The sequence below is a fragment of the Lucilia cuprina genome, chromosome 4, assembly GCF_022045245.1.
Source record: "Lucilia cuprina isolate Lc7/37 chromosome 4, ASM2204524v1, whole genome shotgun sequence".
In the NCBI taxonomy this organism is placed as follows: domain Eukaryota; kingdom Metazoa; phylum Arthropoda; class Insecta; order Diptera; family Calliphoridae; genus Lucilia; species Lucilia cuprina.
The window spans coordinates 27,531,236-27,552,228 of record NC_060952.1 but is presented as its reverse complement, the minus strand read 5'-3'; the positions used below and the strand labels follow the sequence as shown (position 1 = coordinate 27,552,228).

Here is a 20,993-nt window from a genome sequence, read left to right as displayed (position 1 = left end):
AAAATTTTTATTTTTATTACAAAAAAAATAAAATTTTATTATTGGAAAAAATGTTCATTTAAATTACTAATCCAAATTGTGTTTAATCTCTCATTAAAGTTTCTCTTTGATATTCTTGTTATCAACCATAAAACATAGAGATCTTGTATTTTTACAAGACCTAAGATTAATATTTTAATTTTTAACAAAAGTGTTATTAATAGGAATAATCTCAAAAGACCATTTGACCAAAATTTTATTTTTCTAGCACACATAAGGTTCAGATCTCAATTTTAGATCTTTATAAAATCAAATTAAATCTAAAATTAATTGCTTTCAAAAAAACCCCTAATGTTTTATTAAAGAACTTTTTTCAATATTAAATTTTTATTTTTTTCAATAAATTAGACACAATATTTTTTTATTTTTTTCAAATTCAAGAAAGCACTGCACTATTAGAAAAAATCGACAAAAAAAGAAAAAATACGATTTTTGCACTTGTATTGTAAAAATGCTATAGTAATTATTAAATCAAATTGATCAGTAAAATTGTGAATTTCCATAGAAATCTACTAACACTTTAAAAATAGTTTATAAAATGCTAAAAATTCTTTATCGCTCATTTGCATAAATTAATTTCTAAAAAATAAATATGTATTATTAATTAAAAAAACAAAAAACATAAATAAACTACATACACAAAAATTAAAACACTTTCATACACTAGTCGACAAAATAATATTTTTAATGTAAAATATATATAAAAAATTCTCATATTTAAAATTATGTGGACAAAAAATTGTGTTAAAAAATTGCGCATAAAAGTTAAAAAGGACTAAAAAAGTCAAAAAATACATAAGTGCACTAAATTTTTATAAATTTAAATGTAATATTTAAGTATATAGAGAAAATTATTTTAAATAGACATCTATATACAACTTTCAGACTAACACCCTCCGATATTATTAATAAAATAAATCAGAAAATAAGAATGTATATGAAAAGTACATAAAGGTTAGATCGATTATGTTTTAATATCGGACTAGTCATTTTATGAAACAAAACATTCTGATTCGATCACGAAAAACCCTAAGCATACAAAACTGCGTACGTTATTAAATAAACAGTTATGATTTTATAGAAATTAGTGTTTTATGGACGTTTTTGGTTTTGTTATTTATATATTATCGATTCGCAGAATCGTATATTGTGTAGTCTATAGAATTGACTATTATATGTACTAGACTATTTGTAGTATATGGATTTATTTAGTATTTATTCTATGTTCTATTGACTAGTCTATAACTAATATATTAACTAGTGTATATACTAATACATCAACAAGTGTATAATCTAATCGTTTGACTAGTTTAAGGACTATTAACTAGCCCTTGACTAGTACATTTTTAAGTTCTTTGACTGGTATGTTAACTAGTTTATTGAATAGAAAATTTACTAGTTTATTGGTTAGCATATGGACTTGTCTCTTAACTAATTTATTTACTAATCATTTCATAAGTCTCTTGACTACCCTGACTAGTCTATGCTAGTTAATTGACTAGTTAATGAACAAATCTTGTGATGTATAGTCCTTTGAATAATCTGTGGATTATTAGCTACTTTATTGACAAGTGACCTAGTTTGTGACCTAGTTTATTAACTAGACTGTGGCCTAGTATATTGTCTATTAACTAATCTATAAATTAATCTATTAACTAGTCTTTTTACTAATTTATAAACTTGTCTACTGACTAGTCTTTTGACTAGTTTATTAACTAGTCTTTTGTCTATTCTATAAACTGGTCTATTGACTAGTATATAAACTAATCTATTAACTAATCATTTGACTATAAACTTGTATATTGACTAGTCTATAAACTAGTCTATAACTAACTATCTAAAAACTTGTTTATATAAACTAGTCTATTGACTGTTTTATGGACTGGTCTTTTGATTAATCTATTCACTAGTCTTTTGTCTATTCTAAATACTGGTCTATTGACTAGTCTATAAACTAATCTATTAACTAATCATTTGAGTAGTCTATAAACTAGTCTATTGACTAATCTATTGTCTAGTCTTTTAACTATTTTTGATTAGTTTATTCACTAGTTTGATTAGTGTATGGACCAGACTATTAACTAGTCTATGGTCTAGTTTATTGAATAGTCCAAGGGCTAATATATATGTATGTACTAATTAGTCTATTTATTAGTATATTAACTAGTCTAATATCTAGTCAATTCACGAACCTATTACCTAGACTTTGACTAGTTGTTTATGAACTTGTCTGCGGACTTGATTGATAAGTCGATAATATATTTTTACGTATAATTCCATTTTCTAGTCTATGGACTAGTTAATCAATAAGCCTGTTGGATGGACTAGTCAATTGAATGGTCTATGGATGATACTATTAACAAATCTTAGAACTAGTCGATTTACTATGTAGTAAATCACAAGCCTAACGACTACATGATCTATGGACTTATACGTATCCTACCTAGACTAGAATATGGATTATGTATCGATGGTTTATTAACAAGTATTTGGGACTAGTACATAAATAGACTTCATATATATATGTATATAAAAAATAAAACCAAAATCGATCTCTTTTTAATTTCAAATTAAAAATGAGATTGAAAACATTTACATGATTTTATAATATGATACATATACAACTTTTAAAATTAGCTAAAAAAGAGAAAGTTTTAAAGCTATTTTAAATTTAAAGTTTGTAAATATCGGAGATATTATTAATAATAATTTTAGTTTTATAATTCGTTTTATTATTATTTTAGTATGATTTAAATTTTAAGTTTTTTCTTATTTTTTTTACTAGAAGACATAATTTCGTTAAATTTAAATTTTTAACATTACTAAAAGTATAGACTCTTTCCCTTTTAAAGAAAATAATAATTACTTATGTATATTATTTGCTAACAAAAACAAAGTATTAAAAACAATACAGCTAAATACCAATATTTGTTCTTAATTTGTTTTTCTTCTTCTTTTCTTCCCATTTTTTCTTTTACACAAAATACAAAATAAATTAAAAAAAAAACTGTGTAGCTCTCACAGGGGCGTTTAATAGCCACCATACATCTTGAATTCGGTCTATGTAATAAAGATTGTGTGTGTACTGAAATATTTAAATCGCTTTTTAAATAGATTTAGAAACAACTACAAACAAAAAATTAATGAATGCATTTTTTTAAATAAAACACACACACACCTCTAGCCAAGCCAAAGACAAAATCCTTAAAGGCCAAATTTAAATTCAATTAAAAAAATTAATTGATTAGAAACAATAAATCCAATTAAATCAACTCCCATCACTTTTGAGTACATTTTGAAAAAATCGTACCTTTTTTTAAGTTAAACTAATTTAATGCTTAAAACAAAAACTAAATTATTAAATAATTATAAAAGAAAACATATTTACAATTATTTATGTGTATATTCTTAAAATCTATATAGAAAAATCCTATTTATATATATTTACAAAACAAGAAAAAGAAAATTATTTAAACAAAATAATAATGAACAGATTTCAACATTAAATTTTATTTGTTGAATTTATTCGAAATTTTATTGAACTGTTGTAAAATACTAAAAGAGAGAACAAAACAAAACACTAAACTCAAAACTAAATTATATTTATATAATATTTAAAATTTTTATCTACAATTTTTGTATTGTACGCCAAATTTCATAGACAATATTCAAAACATAAATACATATATTATTTCCAATTCTTGACATTTTATATTTTATGTATTTTCTATTTTATTCTTTAATTGTAGTTTCTATAATTTAATTTTATTACTTAACAATTAATTTATTAAGCTTGTTTAAAATGTGCTCAATCATAAATGTTTGTACTAAAAAACAAAAGATTATTACAACCCTGCATTTTTGCATTTTGTGCTTTTATTTAATCAAAAATATTTGTATATAATTATTTTTACTTTTTAATTTCAATTCAAATTCATTTTACTTATTCACAATAACTTTCATTTAATTTTTTTTCTCAGTGTATTTAACACAAGGTTTTTAGTGTTATTTTTCACAAAGTTTAAATATACTTAATTAATGATTTGTGGTTGAAGTCCAATGTGAACAAAGTATAACATCAGGGTACGATCATGAATAGTTTATCAGATATTGACAAACTATGTGCTAGTCCACTGACTACTAACCTAGCACTAATCTATTAGTTACTTTATGTACTAGACTATTCTATTTACTGATCTATCAGGTATGTTTAGGGAAAACTCTGTTCATGCCAGATTTAGAACAGTTTGTTCTCTGTGATTAAGAATAAAGTCCTCGTCGAAAACGCAGAATACGTCTCCACATCTGTGTGGTTGTAGGCGGAAGTGATATTTTTGCATCTGGGAAGTTTGGCAAAAGTTAGAGAATAGATAGTTCGTGTACTTAAGCAAAAAGATTGTACAACAATGTACAAAAATTGTCACCTGCATGTAAGATATACGAAGAGGTGAAGGTGAGTCGTCAAATAAGCTCATCCTGTGGATCAAAAAGACTACTGTGACTATCACTACTCCTTTGATTAGTCTATTGGCTAATCAATAGACTAGCCTATGAACTAGTCAGTTGTGCACTCTATGGATTATTCCATTTTCAATGGTTTGATATATTCACTGTTAATTCTATGGATTGTCCATAAACCATAGACCAGTCTATTGACAAGCCTTTGTACTAGTTCATCGATTAGCCTATGGAGTATTCTATCGACTAGCCTATGGAGTAGTCTATTGACTAACCTATGAAGGAGTCTATTGGTTAGTCTATAAACAATAGGCAAGTCTATTGCCTAGCTTGTAGACTATCACTACTCTATTGACTAGTCTATTGGCTAATCAATAGAATAGCCTATGAACTAGTTAGTTGTCCACTCTGTGGATAATTCTATTAGCTATTCTCTAGTCAATGGACTGGTATATCCACGGTTGCTTAAATATTGCCGGTAGACGAACTCTATGGACAAGTCTAATGTCTATTCTATAGACAAGTCTATTGACTATCCTATGGACTAGTCTATTGGTTAGTCTATAATCTACTGGCTTATCTATTGACAAGTAAACCATATTGCCTAATGGCTAGTCTAACTTGTCTATAGACTAGTATATTCTCTATTCTATTGACTATTAGATTGCCTAGTTCATGGGTGTAAGAAACATATATCACAATTATAAAAAAATAATTATTAAGTAAAGGGAAACTTCTTAGAATTATTCTAGTGACGTATTCTAGAGGCTTTGATTTCAACACTTAAAAAGACTTCTAGCGAAGTATTCTAGTAACATTGATTTTAACTCTTAATATGACCTCTTTTCACAAATCATGGAACTAAAGGATTTAAATTAAATGAACCATATATATAAAACTGTATTTGTATGTTTTAAATATTTGTGAAAGGTAAAACTATAAATACCTTAAACTTCCCTTTGTAAAGCCTTAACATAAGCAACTTTTTAAATGCTCAAATCATAAACAAATACCTACATTAATTTATAAACTTTAATAATAAATCTATTTAGTTTTATTTATAATTTTTCTTTTCATTTTTTAGGAAGAATATTTATATAAATTTTATTAGGATTTAAGAAAAAACAAAAACAATTTAAGTGCATTATTAAAACAAACTATTTATTATAAAACGTCCTCAAGAAAAAACATAAATTTCTTATAAAACAAAAAAAAATATATAAAAAAAATAAAACATATTTATCATGTTATCAGAAAAAAAACGTAAGTTATTTTAGAATTTATTTTCAAAATTGGTTTCATTTTTCTAAAATTTTTATGTCTATCATCTAATTGTGCTGTGACAAAAAAAAAACATTAATTAACAACGTATTAACAAATTCTTAAAGAAAAGAATTTTGATTTTAAAACAAAATTTCAAAAAAAAAAAAATCCAGGGAGTTATTGAGTTATTTAATTTAAAATAAAACCTAAACAAATTGAATTTCTCAAAAGCTTGTTGGATTTTTGTATAAAAGAATACTAGATACAATGAACGATTTTAAAATTCTTAAATTTTACGTTAAATTGTATTTAATGTTCCTTAGTTCAATACATAGTTAATGACAAAAGTTTTTACATAAAATTTTTTTAGTGAAAAATTCTCTGTCTATTCTATTTATTAAGGATAGAATAAGTTTTGGACTAATGTATGGACTAGTCTATTGACTAAATTAAATTAATGAACTATTCTATTGAACTAATTTAAGGACTAGTCTATAGACTATGGTCTATGGACTAGTCATTTGAATATTTTATGGATTAGTATATATACTAGTCTATGAACTAATCTGTGTATAGTTTAGATTATCGACTTTTTTATGGACTATTCTATTGACTAATCTACAACCTAGTCTATAGACTAATCTTTGAAGTAGACTTTTGACAAATCTAAGAACTAGTTTATTAACTCATCTATGAAGTAGTCTGTTGTCAAATTTAAAAACTAGTACACAGATCTGTTTCTGAACTATTCTATGGAAAAGTCTAATAACTAATGAAAAATCGAATGATCTAATCCACGACTAGTCTTTTGATTATTTCTTTATAACCTAGTAATTTCAATAGTGTATGGACTATAGTACTCACCACTCTATGAACTAATCTATATAATAGTCTAGAGTCTAGACTATAGACCAATTTATAGAATAGTTTATTGACTAATTTATGGACTAGTCTATTGACTAATCTACGGATTAGTAAATTGACTAATCTTTGAACTAGTCAAAATTTAAGAACTATTCTATTAACTAACCAATATACTATTTTAATGCATTAATTAATGGACTAGTCTATTAACTAATCTTTGGATTTGAAGTGGACTTTTGACAAATCTATGAACTAGTCTAATGACTCATCTATGAAGTAGTCTGTTGTCAAATTTAAAAACTAGTACACAGATCCGTTTCTGAACAATTCTATGGAATAGTCTAATAACTAATCAATGAAAAGCCTAATGATCTAATTCACGACTAGTTTATTGGCTAATTCTCTATAACCTAGTAATTTCAATAGTGAATGGACTAGACCATTCCTAACTAATCTATGTAATAGTCTAGAGTCTACACTATGGACTAATTTATGGAATAGTTTATTGACTAATTTATAGTCTATTGACTAATCTACGGATTAGTAAATTGACTAATCTTTAAACTAGTCAAAATTTAAGAACTATTCTATGAACTAGTCTATTAACTAACCAATATACTATTTTAATGCACTAATTAATGGACTAGTCTATGGACTAGTTATTCAATGATGTATGGACAAGTGTACTGATTAGTCTATGTACTAATATGTATGTGTGATTGTCTAGAATATTGACTTATCTATGGACTAGTCTATTGACTAATCTAAAGACTAGTCTATTGACTAATCTAGAGTTTAGTCTATTGACTAATATGTGAACTAGTCCATAGACCCGTTTATGAACTATTCTGTGGACTATGAACTAATCAATGGACTATTCTTGTGAACTAATCTACGGTCTGGTCTATTGACCAGTTAGTTTTGATATTTGGACTAATCATTTGAGTAGTGTATTGACTAGTGTTTAAGAACTAATCTGTGTTAAAATATATTCTATTGAGTAATCTGGTGCCAAATTTAAGAAATAGGACTAGTCTATTGACTGATCTATGTACTGGTCTATTGACCCGGCTTTGTACTAATCTATGGAATAGAAGAGAATTGATATAGAGAATTGATATATGAATTTGTCTATTGAATAATCTATTGCCGATTTATATAGTCTATAGAGTCCAATTGGATTCGAAAAGAGTCATGTCTCACTTTAAGAGATGTTCCAAAATAATTTTACTAAAACCTTTGTCTAATACTGTATGTTGAACTTCATTATAATAATAGATATACATATGTATTAAAAACATTTTAAGATTCTTTTATACTATAATTGCTGAGCTCCCTTAGTTTAAATTGTGTCTGTGTGCTGTGCTAAAAACAAATTTTTAAAACTGGTATTTTGAAAAAAATGGTTTTTAGTTATTTTTCTGTTTTATTATTATTTTTATTATAATTTCTGATAAATATTATTTTATTTTTGTTATATTTTATTTTAATTTTTTTATGTGTGTTTTATTTATTACTATTCAAATCCCCTGGTTTTGAGTTAATTTTTACATGTTTTTTTATTTATTTCATAATTTAATTTCCCTTTTTAATTTTTGTTTAAAGGAAAGTCTAAATAACGTTTTTTATTTAAACTAGTTTTTAATAAATTTTGAATTTTTATTTTATTTCAACACACAGAGTCCACAACCACCAGCATCCATGACGACTTCAACAACTGGTGCCGATGAAAATTTAAATCAGCATACATAAATTTGTTAACATTTAAAATTATTTAAAAAATTAACAAAAAAATATTTTGACCAAAAAGAATATAAAAAAAAACAAAATTATATTGGAAAATATTTTTAAAAGACAAGAAATTGTTATTGAAAAAGTATTTATCATCTTCATATATAAAACAAAAAACTACCCACATTAAAAAACAACAACAAAAGAAATTATCTATATATTCAACAGTTAAAAAAATATTAAAAAAATATAAAAATAAACAAAATTTAAAAATAACACACTTTACACTTCAAAAACTAAAATGGCAATAATTAAAAATATTTTATGTTCTTTTCAACAATTCTTTTAATTTAATGCTTTAAAGATTATTGTTTAATTAAAAAATTTAATTAATTTGTAGTAATTTTTATAAATATTTTACTTTGCCTTAAATAGTTAAAATTATTTCTTAGTTTCTGTATTAAAAAAAATAAATAACACCTTTGTACATTATTTTTATTATTATTTTCTTTAAAAAAAATAAAACATATAATAAACTACATATTCAAATTTAAAAAATTAAATGGACCGTTATTAGTAAAGCAACTTAGAAACCACCATTAAAGTTTAAAAACAAAAACTTCAAACCAAAAAAAAAAAAAAATACAATACAACTACTGCATTATCACAGGGTTTCTGTTAAATTATTTGTTAAAGTTTTTGTTTTTTATTTACCTACAAATATTAAGGGAAACCCTAGTAAACAATTTTTTATTCTAAAACTTGTACGAAAATACATACATACATATTTACCCGTTTATAACAAAAAAGTTTATACGTATTTAAAAATAAAAAAATATTAGATATAAAAAAATATTTATATTTAAAAAAGGTAATAAAAAAATATTAAAAGAATAATTAAAAAATATATATATATATTATAGAAAAAGCAAAAAACAAAACGTATTTACGTCATAAATGTGCTTCAAAAATGTCTTTATGAAAATTTAAAAATAAAAATTTAACTTAAAATTTTATTTCAAATTACCTGGAGAATAATCTCTAACTCGATTCGAAATTTTATATTTTTTACTAAAAAAAAAACTTCTTAAAATTTTAACTACGCACTGTTGTTCTAAATCAAAATCAAGGTGGGGAAAAAAGTCTGAATCTTCTGAATTTGGATAAAGGTGTGCCAAAATTTCATGTGAATTATTGATAGTGGACCTATACATCTATCCTTTTGCTTTCAAAAATTAAATAGTTATTGGAATTATTCAAAACTGTTTTATCGGTTAAAAATAGTAATATGAACGTCCATATGATGGCAGTACTTTTTTTAACATAATTATTAAATTCACAATCAATGTCGTATCGTTGTAGCGTTGTAAGTCGTAAAAAATTTTTCAAATAAATTTTTTTGAAACAAAAACAAATCAAAAATAAAAAAATATGACATACTACGATACAACTATACAACACCGATTGTAAATTGGGCAAATAGATTTTCTGTAAAATGTACAAATTATCAATGTTTGGAACGATCGTTCTAAGATTTTAAAAATATATTGATTCGAAATAAAACTTGTTATGTCAGATATAAATGTTTTATAAGAATTATATAAAGGATTATAATCATAATATTTGACAAAACGATTAGATCATGACCAATTTTATCGCTATAACTGCTGGTATTTTTAAGCCAGTTTTATGAGGACTATTTAAAGGGGATAGAAGGACTACTTATAGGAGATAGAGTCAATTATGGACTGATTCTTAAAAAGGTTGACAGGGAGAATTATATTCCTCTAAAATGTGTTTATGTCGAGTTTTAATCATAGCCAAATTCACGTAAAATGTTACATTCATAAAGATCTCTTTAGAAATTCATTACGTTGAATTTCTTTGTTGCAATACTATTTTTAAGGGGTTGGGATCAATCATGGAATAATCCTCTAAAATTTATCGAATTTCGTTGCTTTACTATAATTTTAAAAAAGTTGTTCGTGTCGAATTTAGTTGCTATTCTTTAAAAGTAATGAGTAAGTTTATGAGGGGTTTCTTATATGAGATGTAGAACCAATTGAAGACCTAGCCTCCTAATATTTGGTAAAGAGATTCTAGTTCCTATATAACATGTTTATGTCAATTTAATTGATATACTGGAGTCAATTCTGAGAAAAACATATTACGGCGTTGACCCTAACTTGATTGGGCCGATCTGTATAAAATTTGGTAGAAAGATTTTAGTTCTAACATCGAGTTTGAGCGTTATAATCATTTTCTGAAAGGGACCTTATATTGAGGGAAATTTGGTTGGGATATTTTTGTTCATATAAATCTTATTTATGTGGAATTTCATTGGCATACTCACGTTTTTAAACCAACTATTACTGTTTAAAAACATGGACCTATTTTCAATACCAAACATATAGTTCCTTAAATAATCTATCTTTTTTAAACAGTTTGGATTCAGAAACCCAAATTTTATATAAAAATAGCCTCACATAATATTATCCAACTGGATTTTGATTTGGGACCAAAATGTTATGTTAAGATCTCAACTTTTTCAAATGGATTAGCATGTATTAGCATTAGTTGTCATAACTCATTTTTGTTACAGCAACTAAATTTAATAATAAAGTTATCACCACAAATACAAATTATTTTTCGTTCCAATATGATTAATTTGAATAATGTTGGTCCTAAAATTTTCCAGCAAAAAAAGTAATTCCAAAGGAGCTTACTAGTAGCAGAATATACACAATGGAAGTAGTGAAAAATACCTGATAAAGTAATGATTTTATTACAGACTTGTAATAGAAAAAAATGTTCTTTTTATTTGATTGCAAATTCACTATTTTTAAAGTCATTTCCAAGAAGTAATTATTATGTTCTTTTTTTGGAATTTATTTGGAAGTGATATTGTATGATTATAGAATACAACTAATTTGTCTTCAATTAATAAGGACAAAATTTGAAAAATAACATAAATAAATATGAACAGAAAAATATATCTTCATCATTAAAAAAAATTCAATTATTTTCGCTTCCTTGGAAGTCATTAAACATGACTCTAAGAGAAGGTAAAAATTCACTTAATGCTGCTTTTGAAATGATAAAAAAACTGCTATTTTGGATGTACTTCCGTTCACTTCTATGGAAGTTCTAGTTTTCGCTAGGATTCAGAACAACTTTAGCATATGTATGGAATTTAAGAATCATAGGGAAATGAATTTATGAAAAAGTCCAAAATTATCTAAAATTATGACTTCAACGAAAAAAAAAAAACATTAAAACCGGGTAATTGTTAGAAAATTAATTTAAACATCCTCAAATTAAAGCACATTTAGTTTATTTCTATGCGAAAAATTATTTACTAATAAAAAACATTTTCTTTTAAATAAAAAATTAACTGTTGAATTTAAAATTAGTTTAAATTTTGTTTAATAATAAGATAATGCTAAAATATAAATATTTTTTGTTAAAAATATTCGTTTAATTTTTCGTCACAATTTCAACTAATTTAAGACAACAAAAAAAATTTGTAAGACATTGATGGTAAACAAAAAAAAATAAAATAAATTGAAATAAAGATTTTTTCAGTATGTCTACATTAATAAATAACAAACCAGCCCTTTTATTTACTTTTATATCAAGAAAACACAATAAATAATTAGTTAAAAATAAACAATACTTAAAGTTGTAATACACGTTTGTCAGATCTTACAACGTTGGCATAAAATGTCTTACACTCGTTTAAAATTACAAGTTTTGTTTTAAAACGTTGTCAGAAAAGCATTGTTATAAAACAAAAGTTGACAAGGTTGTTAGATATTTTCAGAATATTTTTTTGCCAACATTGTAAGATTTACCAACCATAGATACCTTTATTAATTAATATTATTTTAAAAGTATTTTTTTTTAATTCAAATACCTACTTTTTATACTAAAAAAATCGTTAAATAAATTGTTATTAAATATTATTTTAAATAACAGTTAATAAAATAAATTTGTCTACTTTTAGGTTTTAAAGTAGTTTAATTAATTTTTTTAAACTGTTTATTTTTTTAATTTTAATAATTTCTTAGTATTTTTTTTTTGTTAAAATGCATTTTTTTCTTTTCATTTCTGTTTACACTGTAAAAAAAAATAAAAGCTTTAAAGTAAAAAAAATAAACACTTTTAAACAATTTAGCTAAAGTAGTAATAAGCAGTAAAATAAATAGAGTTTTTCTTAAGTAACAAACCACAGCTGAGAGCAAACACTACTTACTTAATTACAAAAGGCTTGAAACAAAATTTGGTTTTAAATTATTGGTAAAATAATGAGAATAAACTGCCCAACCACTAATGCAAAGTAAAAACAAAACCTGCAACATCTAGTAAGTTTACACTTTTTTTTAAATAAATTTTGATTTATGGATTTTTTTTAGCTTAAAAGATTTCTAAAATAATATTTAAATGTGTTTTTTTTTAATATTATTTAATAGCAATTTTGGAAGGCACCTAAAATCCAAAGATCCACCACTTTATCAACATCCATGTCATTGCCAGCCGAATGTTTGGTCTTGTCCGTATCGATGCCATCGTTGAGTAATGATCGCAAGAGATCCAAGAGTGCAGGACCCAAAAAGAAAAAGGGTCAAGCTACACATCCAAAACCCTTCCGTTTGTATTAGGAATATTTAATATTTTTAAATTAATTTATTAATTTATTCCCAAAATTTAATAATAATAATGAATTATCATTGACTTTTCCTATAAAATTGGGAATAAGTTTTTATCACTCTAATCTCTCACGAACTTAAATAAATAAATTAAATTAACTAATATCCATTGTAATATTGTTGAAATTTTAAACAAAAGTTAAAAAATAAATACAAAAAAAATTGTAATAAAAACAACTTTTCATAAATTTCGTTAGAAAATTTAAAAAAAAAAGAAATTTATGTTAAAAGTTAGTTTGCAATAAAAAATCATTAAAATAAACACATTTTTCACAAAAATAAAACATACACATTATATTAAATAATTAAAATTAAAATATGTTATTGTAATAAAAGCATTTAATAAAAAAAATTCTAAAATAAAATCAATAATTTATTATTTATATGAAAAAAGAACTCTTGTAAGTAAATCAATTTGTATAGTTTTTAATTTATCATTTAGTTTTATTTTTTTATTTATATATAAAAAATCTTTATATTTAATAAAACTATAATTATTTAATATGTTTATGTGTTATTTTTAATGTTTCTTTACTTTGTTTTTATTTCAATTTTTCTTCTCTTTTCACTTTAGAATTATATATATAAATAATTAAAAAAGTGTTATTTTTTATATACTCGATTATACAACTTACAATTAATTTATTAAAAAAAATAAAATTAAAAGCGCCATTGTAGTTAGAATGAGGACAGAACATAAAAGAGTTTCCCAAGAACAAAATTTAATTTATTTTTATACTGCCTAAAACTGTCAAATGCTGTTAAGAAATTTTAAAAGAAAAATAGACAGTGAGAGACAAAACAATGGAAACAGTTTATACAAATGTCAAAAAAGTGTTAAAAGACAACTTTGTGGAGCAAAATAAATAAATAATTGGTATTTTTCTACTCGCTAACTGTCAAGTAGAGATAGAAGTACTCTGCTTATCAATATACTTTCACAAAATAGTATCTATCGGAAATGCATCACAGAAATATATATGTTGCAAAAAAATGTTTCTTTCAGTACCGTGACCAAGTGCTGTCATTTCAATCTGCAGTACTATTCTTAATACTTTGACTGTTGTCAAAGAGATCTTCAGTTCACGCGAAGATCTCTTTTTGTTACATTCAGAAGTTCCTCTTGTAGGACTCATAATCTGCATATATTCCTTATAGAATTGCTTAGAGTGAATTAATGGTAACAAGAACAGTACATAATTCCGTTAGTACTATTAGAAAGCTTTATTTTAACGTTAGTAGTTTTGGGATTTTCCTTTTGGCAGTGTTATGAAACCCCTTGTTTGTGTGAGCCCTTATATTGCTCCTAAAGGCGAATGAGTCCAAAAAAAGGCTTACGAATAATTTGGGGACTAACGACCCTATTTCATCGTCAGAGTAACCGTCATGGTCAGGTAACCAACATAAAGTCAATATGATGTGTCTTCCTACTTCATTAAAGGATTTCAAGCAGTCCACTGCAGCACGCGACCTCGTATGACATTAAGTCCATTATAAAGATTCTTAATCCACTGGTTCTCTCCTTAAACACTTCCTAAAGATGGGGTACATTTCCGCTTGAGATAATGAAGTATCCCATGAGGCTGTCTGTTAGAAGTGGTGTCCCTTAATGCCAAACCGAACAAGTACAAATGATCAGTCCATTTGTACTTTTTCCGTTTGATAACCTCAAATGATCGGGAGCACGAATGAATGTATGATCGGCAACCAGATGAGAAAATTGCTGATCTGCAAGCTACGTCCTTGATAATGTGATGAAGTGGTCGAATGTTCATATAGCGCCTATGGCTAATAAAGTTCATGTTCTCATAGCTTCAGTTATAGAAATGCAAATAAGACGATAAATCTAGTCCAAAAAAGTATGAGTTGTGACCTTTTCCACTTTATGTCATCAATCCAAAGCGTTGTAGGTCATTATGGGATTTATTATGGTAAATTTTTGCATTACTTTGGATAGTCAACCATTTAATGAGCGGATCATTTGAATCTATTACTGCACTAATACCAAAATGTAACTGAAGAGAGGATAAAGGGATGTAGGTAATTCACCCTTTAATGTTTCCATATTAAACTATAAATGATCCTCTTTAAGTCAACGTTGTTACAACTCATACTCGTCTTAAGATTTTAACCGAGAGAAATCTGTACCGGAAAGAAAACTCGAAACTGTTCTAATTTGAACAGCAGATTTTCTCCAGTGTATTATCAGCGAAGGAGCCATGATCAAAGATCCATATCAATGTTTTTTTTTGAATGTCTCGCTATCTCGTTAACAGATATCCGGCATTCTCTGTTTAATATAGATTTTTGATTAACAACCACTATATACATATATAGATATTATCAGATACAATATGTTGTACCAAAGCTGGATTGTTGGAGGAGTCATTGTAACTTTAACATTACACAGTTGGATACTCCCTAGAGGTATATCACGGAGAACCTTCGTGTATACGAAAAGTGCATACGAAAATATGTGCAGGATCTTTTAGATAGGTTTTCGTTCTTGGAGGTCGACCGCCGCCTATTGCAGAAATAGGAAAGGACCTACTGAGGGAAACAACAGTTGCTCTGACACAACTGAAATCGGGATGGAGCAACAAGCTCAACGCCTACTGGTCCCGCATAGATTATGTCGTCCCCAATATATGCTCTGCATGTGGACAGGTCCCCTATAATACCTACCACATATTCAATTCTCCAGCCCACCCTACTTTACTAAGCCCAATGGATATCTAGAATCAAAAATTGTATAGTTTAAGCTATACAAAGCTAGATGATAGTTCGTTTTATATGTATCTGACACGTGAAGATTACTACAGTATCCTAGAGAAGTGTTCGATTTAAAAGAATACAACGCCAAATCAATTCGATTTTTTAAGTTCGTTTACTTGACAAAAAACTGTCCATATAAAAAGTCATTAAAGCTAAACTTAAAAAAGGACGGTTTCTTTAATAAACTCTATTCTATGATATACATACATATAAAGATAAAAAAGTTTCCATTAATTCATCTCTAACCGTTTTAATGAGACATAAAGTGGAAAATAAAAATAATGAAAATTTTAAATAAAAGAACATAATAAAATACATTTAAATATTTATTTGTATAATATATATATTTATATAAAAAAGAAATTAATAAGTATATATATATAATTAATTTTTTTCTTTTGATTCGAGTTAATATATAAATGCATATTTAGAGATATTCACAAAACATAGGTTGGTTTTCTTTTTATATATATATTTTTTTGTTTATCAATTTGTTTGTTGTTAATAATAGTAACTATAAAAATTTATTATTTTTAAATTAAAATTGTAATAAAAAAGTATAAGAAATAATAACAAACAATAAAAAAAGACAATTTAAGGAATTTAATATTAAAGCTGCTTTTTTTCCTTTTAAAATGCAGTTTAAACATAAATATGTATTTAAATTAAAATTTATTTTGTGCTTATTTTAAATAATTAAAAAAAACAAATATTATTAAAATATTAATGCAAATAATGTTTAGTTAAAGATTAGAGGAAATTGATAGAAAAAAAACAATTAAATGTTTATGGTTGTGATATGCGCTAAATGAATTTATGAATAACGTTTTGTTCGTATGCATAATAAAAATATATGTATGTAAGTTTTGTTTTTTTTTTTATTAATTTTAGTTTTCTTTTATTTTGTTCTTTGCATTACAACAATACTTTTGTAAAATATTCAATTGACTAGATAAGCATTTCTTTTTTTTTAAGAAAATAATAAAAAAAATTTAAATTTATTTTTTTTACAGGCTGGGTTTTTGATGTTACTGGTTAGAGTTTTAGCTTTTTTTAAATGTAGTTGGCAAAAAAAGAATTTTTAAAAAATTAAAAAATAAAGTTTTATTTTGCTAAAAAAAAGGTTTTGCTCTTTTGTAATTAAGCTCATGTTGTGTTTAGGATTTGTGTTTAGTTACTCACTCATCAAAATAAAAAAATAATTGAAAATATAAATAAAATATAAAACAATGAGTCCCTTACTATTTCAATATATAATTCTATAAAAGAAATAATGGTTTTCTTGTTGCTACATCTTATCAATTTTATAATTAGTATTTGTATAAAAATATATGCATCCTTTCTCCCTTTTCAATAATAAATTTCTATATATATTTATCAAAAGATTTATAAAAAAAATGTAAATGACAATGTCAATGTATTTGTTTATAAAACTTTTATATATATAATTACAAATATCGTGTCTTTGTATGCTTGTATTATAGTATGTCCTAATTTTTATGACATACAACGATACGATATCGATTGTGACTAAAAACCAATTTACAGATTCTCAAACGTAACTTGAAGAATTGATCTCAAATAAAGGATCATATAAAGTGGGACAGCTTCGGAAAATTGATATCAACTTGTATATAAGCAAATACATATCATTTAATCGACTTTTGTACAGATAATGTTTTAAAGTGGATTTAAGAAAAATCTCTTAAAAAACATGAGCCGAAAAAGAAATTGAAATAGATTCCGTCTAATAATTAACTCCTATATTTATAAGTTGATATAAAACAGGAAATTTATATAAAATAATTGTTTAATAAACCATTGATACATTTAGGGCGGGTTTCTTACTCCTCAGTTAAACTAGGCTTAACTTGCTGTTAGATTAAACTCGGAACAAATTTAGGCGGACTTTAACCGAATATTGTGTTTTTCAGTTTTAGATTTAAGTTCAGTTAACTTTGTTAGTATTGCCAACTTTTCACTCAAAAACATAAACAATAAACAGTTGTTTTTTGCAAACAATACTTTTATAGAATGGAAAAATTTGGAAAAATGTTAAATAAACATTTAAAACAATAATAAAACAAAACAAATCAGAAAATTGCAATTTACTTAAAATATTAATATTTTATGTTCTTCCGAAATCAATTATGTTTTCTCACTTATAACTTGAATTTAATTGGCCATTTACACTCAGTTAAACTAAGATAATATGTAACTTTACTGATAACTGAAAAACTCGAACCATATATTAAATCAGGTTTAACCAAAGAATGAAGGTTATCTTTATCAGAAAAACTCGCCCTTAAGAATACAATAAAAAAATTAAATTTTCATTTTAATAAAAAATTTGACAAATATATTCTAAAGATCAAATGATAATTCAAAACGGGAAATGCTGGTCACACCCTTTTACTATAAGAGGCTACTATCAACAGGCATTTATCTTAATTATGAAATTTCAGATCAAAGAACTACGACTGTTAGACTACACCCTACGATTAGCTTGAATACGATAAATAAACTCAACGATTTTATGATTGATACTATCATGAAAGTATGTATCTACAATGCTAATAAGATAAGATAATAAGGTAATACAGATTGCAGAACGATTTTGATGGTTTTTTTTTTAGCGAATATCTATCTTTTATCATTCTTGTGCTCTTAATTGTTTTTATAGGAATAGGTTAATACTCCTGGTCAAACATTTGTCACTATTACAGGATAATCTTTCAGAAATTAAGGGGCAAAACTAATCAATCGTAGTTTTTGTTATCAAAATAAGATAAAACTTTACTGAACGTCGAGTACTGTCCTAGATAACAAGGTTTCAGAGAGAAATGGCTAGACAATTGTCCAATTCACACTCTATGTTGTATCGTTGTAGCGTTTTATGTCCTAAAAATGTTTCAAATAAAATTTTTTGAAACAAAACCTAATCAATAATAAAAAATTACGACATACTACGATACAACCGTACAACACCGATTGTGAATTGGACAAATATATTTAACGAGGAATAGAGTAATATTAATGGATGCAATGGTTTATACATAGGATTAAGCTTTTACTTTTATAAACTGAATCTGACTAAACGCTGCTAGCATTTTTGAGTGGTTACTTCCATTACTCCTAAGCTCAACTCAAATGTATAAACATTTCATAAACCAACAATTATTTTAATAAAACTATGGAACTCTTGTTTTATTAGATTTCTTATAAAAGAAATAAAAATATATATAATAAAAAAAACTTAAAAGTTATTAAAACGAAATTCGAATTTGAGCAAATTAATATAGTATAACGAAAATATGAGTTTTGAATGTCAAATGAGTGAAATAAAAATGAAGTGTTATGTTTAACAAAATCATAAGAATGAGTGAAACTAATTGGAGGTTTTTTGTTTTGTTTTTCTTTTGGTTTTTATATAAATTTGTGTTTGATTTTCTTAATTTTCAAGGACATTTGTTATTATTTTTTTGTTATTTTATTTAATAAATTTTGTTTCTTTTTTTTCTTAGCAATTTGGTTTAAAAGGTATAAAAACTAGTGGTTTTTTATTTTGTTAGTGGTTTTTCTTTTTGTGTACCTCTCTCACTTAGAAGTAGTTTATAAATATAGGACTTAAAAGGATTCTTATTTGCGTAAAGTTTACTCAATGTAATTTAGCAGTAGTTTAATTAAGTTTAAAAAAGAATGAATATTAAAAATAAGACATACATACACAGGTGACACAAACCAAAATACAACCAAAATTTCTTTGGACAGGGTTAAGAGGGCAAAGAATCGAAGTAGCGGAGATTGTTTTCGAGAGGAGTTTGGAGAAGTAAAGTAGGAGATTTGTTAATATAAACATTAAGAATATATTTTTACATAACTATACACTTTCGTTGACGTCGTTTTTGGGGCTCAGGTCTTAAAACGGCACGCACAGCCTCTTCGAATACCTTAAGAGGAAATACATATAGGGTTTTTTTTCAGACGGTTTTTATGTTCTTGTTTTTTTTTAACAAATCATAAAATAAAAAATAAAATAAAAATAATATTAAATGCACTAACCTGTTTTAGGCCTCGTTGTGTTAGAGCTGAACATTCCATATATTTAACAGCACGTATTTTATTTGCTAGTTTTTGTCCTTGTTCACGTTTCAAAGGCGCTAAGCCCTGCTCAGACAAAGCACTAAGCGTTTCACGATCTTCACGTAAATCAATTTTGGTACCTTAACAGAATATTAATACAAAAGGATAACAATTAAAATTATAATAAAAAAACGACAACTAATACATACCAACTAATATAATGGGCGCATCGGGGCAGTGATGTTTTATTTCGGGATACCATTTTGAGGTGACATTTTCAAACGATGATGGACTCGCCACTGAAAAACATATCAGAAATACATCCGTTTGTGGATATGAAAGTGGCCGTAGTCTATCATAATCCTCTTGTCCGGCTGTATCCCATAGACCCAGTGATACTTGTATTGTGTCTACTTGCATGGGTGCTGAATAGTTATCGAAACTGTAGAAATAGAAATAAATATAGACAACATGACACCATTTTTCATATAAAGTTAGACGAAACATTTTTATATAACTATGCATTTGATGAAATGCTTTTTTGTTATATAAAATGTGTTTTGTTTGTTTTGTTTTTGCTGTTTAATTTGCTAGTGAAACTTACACTGTAGGCACATATTCACCGGGAAAACTATCTGTGGTATATGATATTAACATGCATGTCTTGCCGACAGTACCATCGCCAACGACAACACATTTGATGGGTCTTCCTGTTGACATCTGTAAAATAAAAGAAGACATGATATGTTACGTTTGTCGTCAAGTTCTTTATATTATTTTTTTTATAATTTAGTTTTGTTTTTGCTTAAAAGGCAGAGTTGTAAAAGAGTTTATTAGTTTTTTTAACTTTAGAAAGTTTTAGGAACTGGTTTTTAAATTTATTTTTTAAGGATCTTTATTAATGCTTTTTCTATAGAAAACTAGTTGTCAAAGTTTTCTTTGGAAAGTAAAAATGTAAAATTTTCATTCTCAAAGTTCTCTATAATAACTAATAATCATAGATATCTACGAAAAAAAGTTATGTCGGTATGTGGCACACATTAGAAAAAACTTTAAATTTGTCAAAACGCA

At 25.6% G+C, this 20,993-nt stretch overlaps 2 protein-coding genes across 11 annotated transcripts in view; one reads left to right on the top strand and one right to left on the bottom strand.

Moving 5' to 3' along the window:
• Positions 1-13,143, top strand: part of LOC111681975 (basic salivary proline-rich protein 2) — a 35,684-nt gene extending 22,541 nt beyond the window's left edge. For 3 of the 7 annotated variants that reach the window (XM_046948894.1, XM_023443884.2, XM_046948892.1), the window contains one exon: positions 8,305-8,410. In XM_046948894.1, the coding sequence (XP_046804850.1) occupies positions 8,305-8,376 (72 nt within the window). In that variant the 3' untranslated portion in view covers positions 8,377-8,410. Of the gene's footprint in view, positions 1-3,054; positions 3,329-8,304; positions 8,411-12,827 lie in introns of those variants that run through there. The other 4 variants (XM_046948889.1, XM_046948890.1, XM_046948891.1 and 1 more) reach the window with 3 other exon arrangements.
• LOC111681976 (ras-related C3 botulinum toxin substrate 1) overlaps positions 1-20,993 on the bottom strand; it is a 211,839-nt gene that overhangs the window by 68,202 nt on the left and 122,644 nt on the right. For 3 of the 4 annotated variants that reach the window (XM_046948896.1, XM_046948897.1, XM_046948898.1), the window contains exons 2-5: positions 20,527-20,642; positions 20,132-20,364; positions 19,902-20,062; positions 19,286-19,789 (exon numbers count right to left, since the gene is read on the bottom strand). In XM_046948896.1, coding sequence (XP_046804852.1) covers positions 19,712-19,789; positions 19,902-20,062; positions 20,132-20,364; positions 20,527-20,642 — 588 coding nt within the window. In that variant the 3' untranslated portion in view covers positions 19,286-19,711. Of the gene's footprint in view, positions 1-19,285; positions 19,790-19,901; positions 20,063-20,131; positions 20,365-20,526; positions 20,643-20,993 lie in introns of those variants that run through there. The other variant, XR_006940591.1, reaches the window with a different exon arrangement.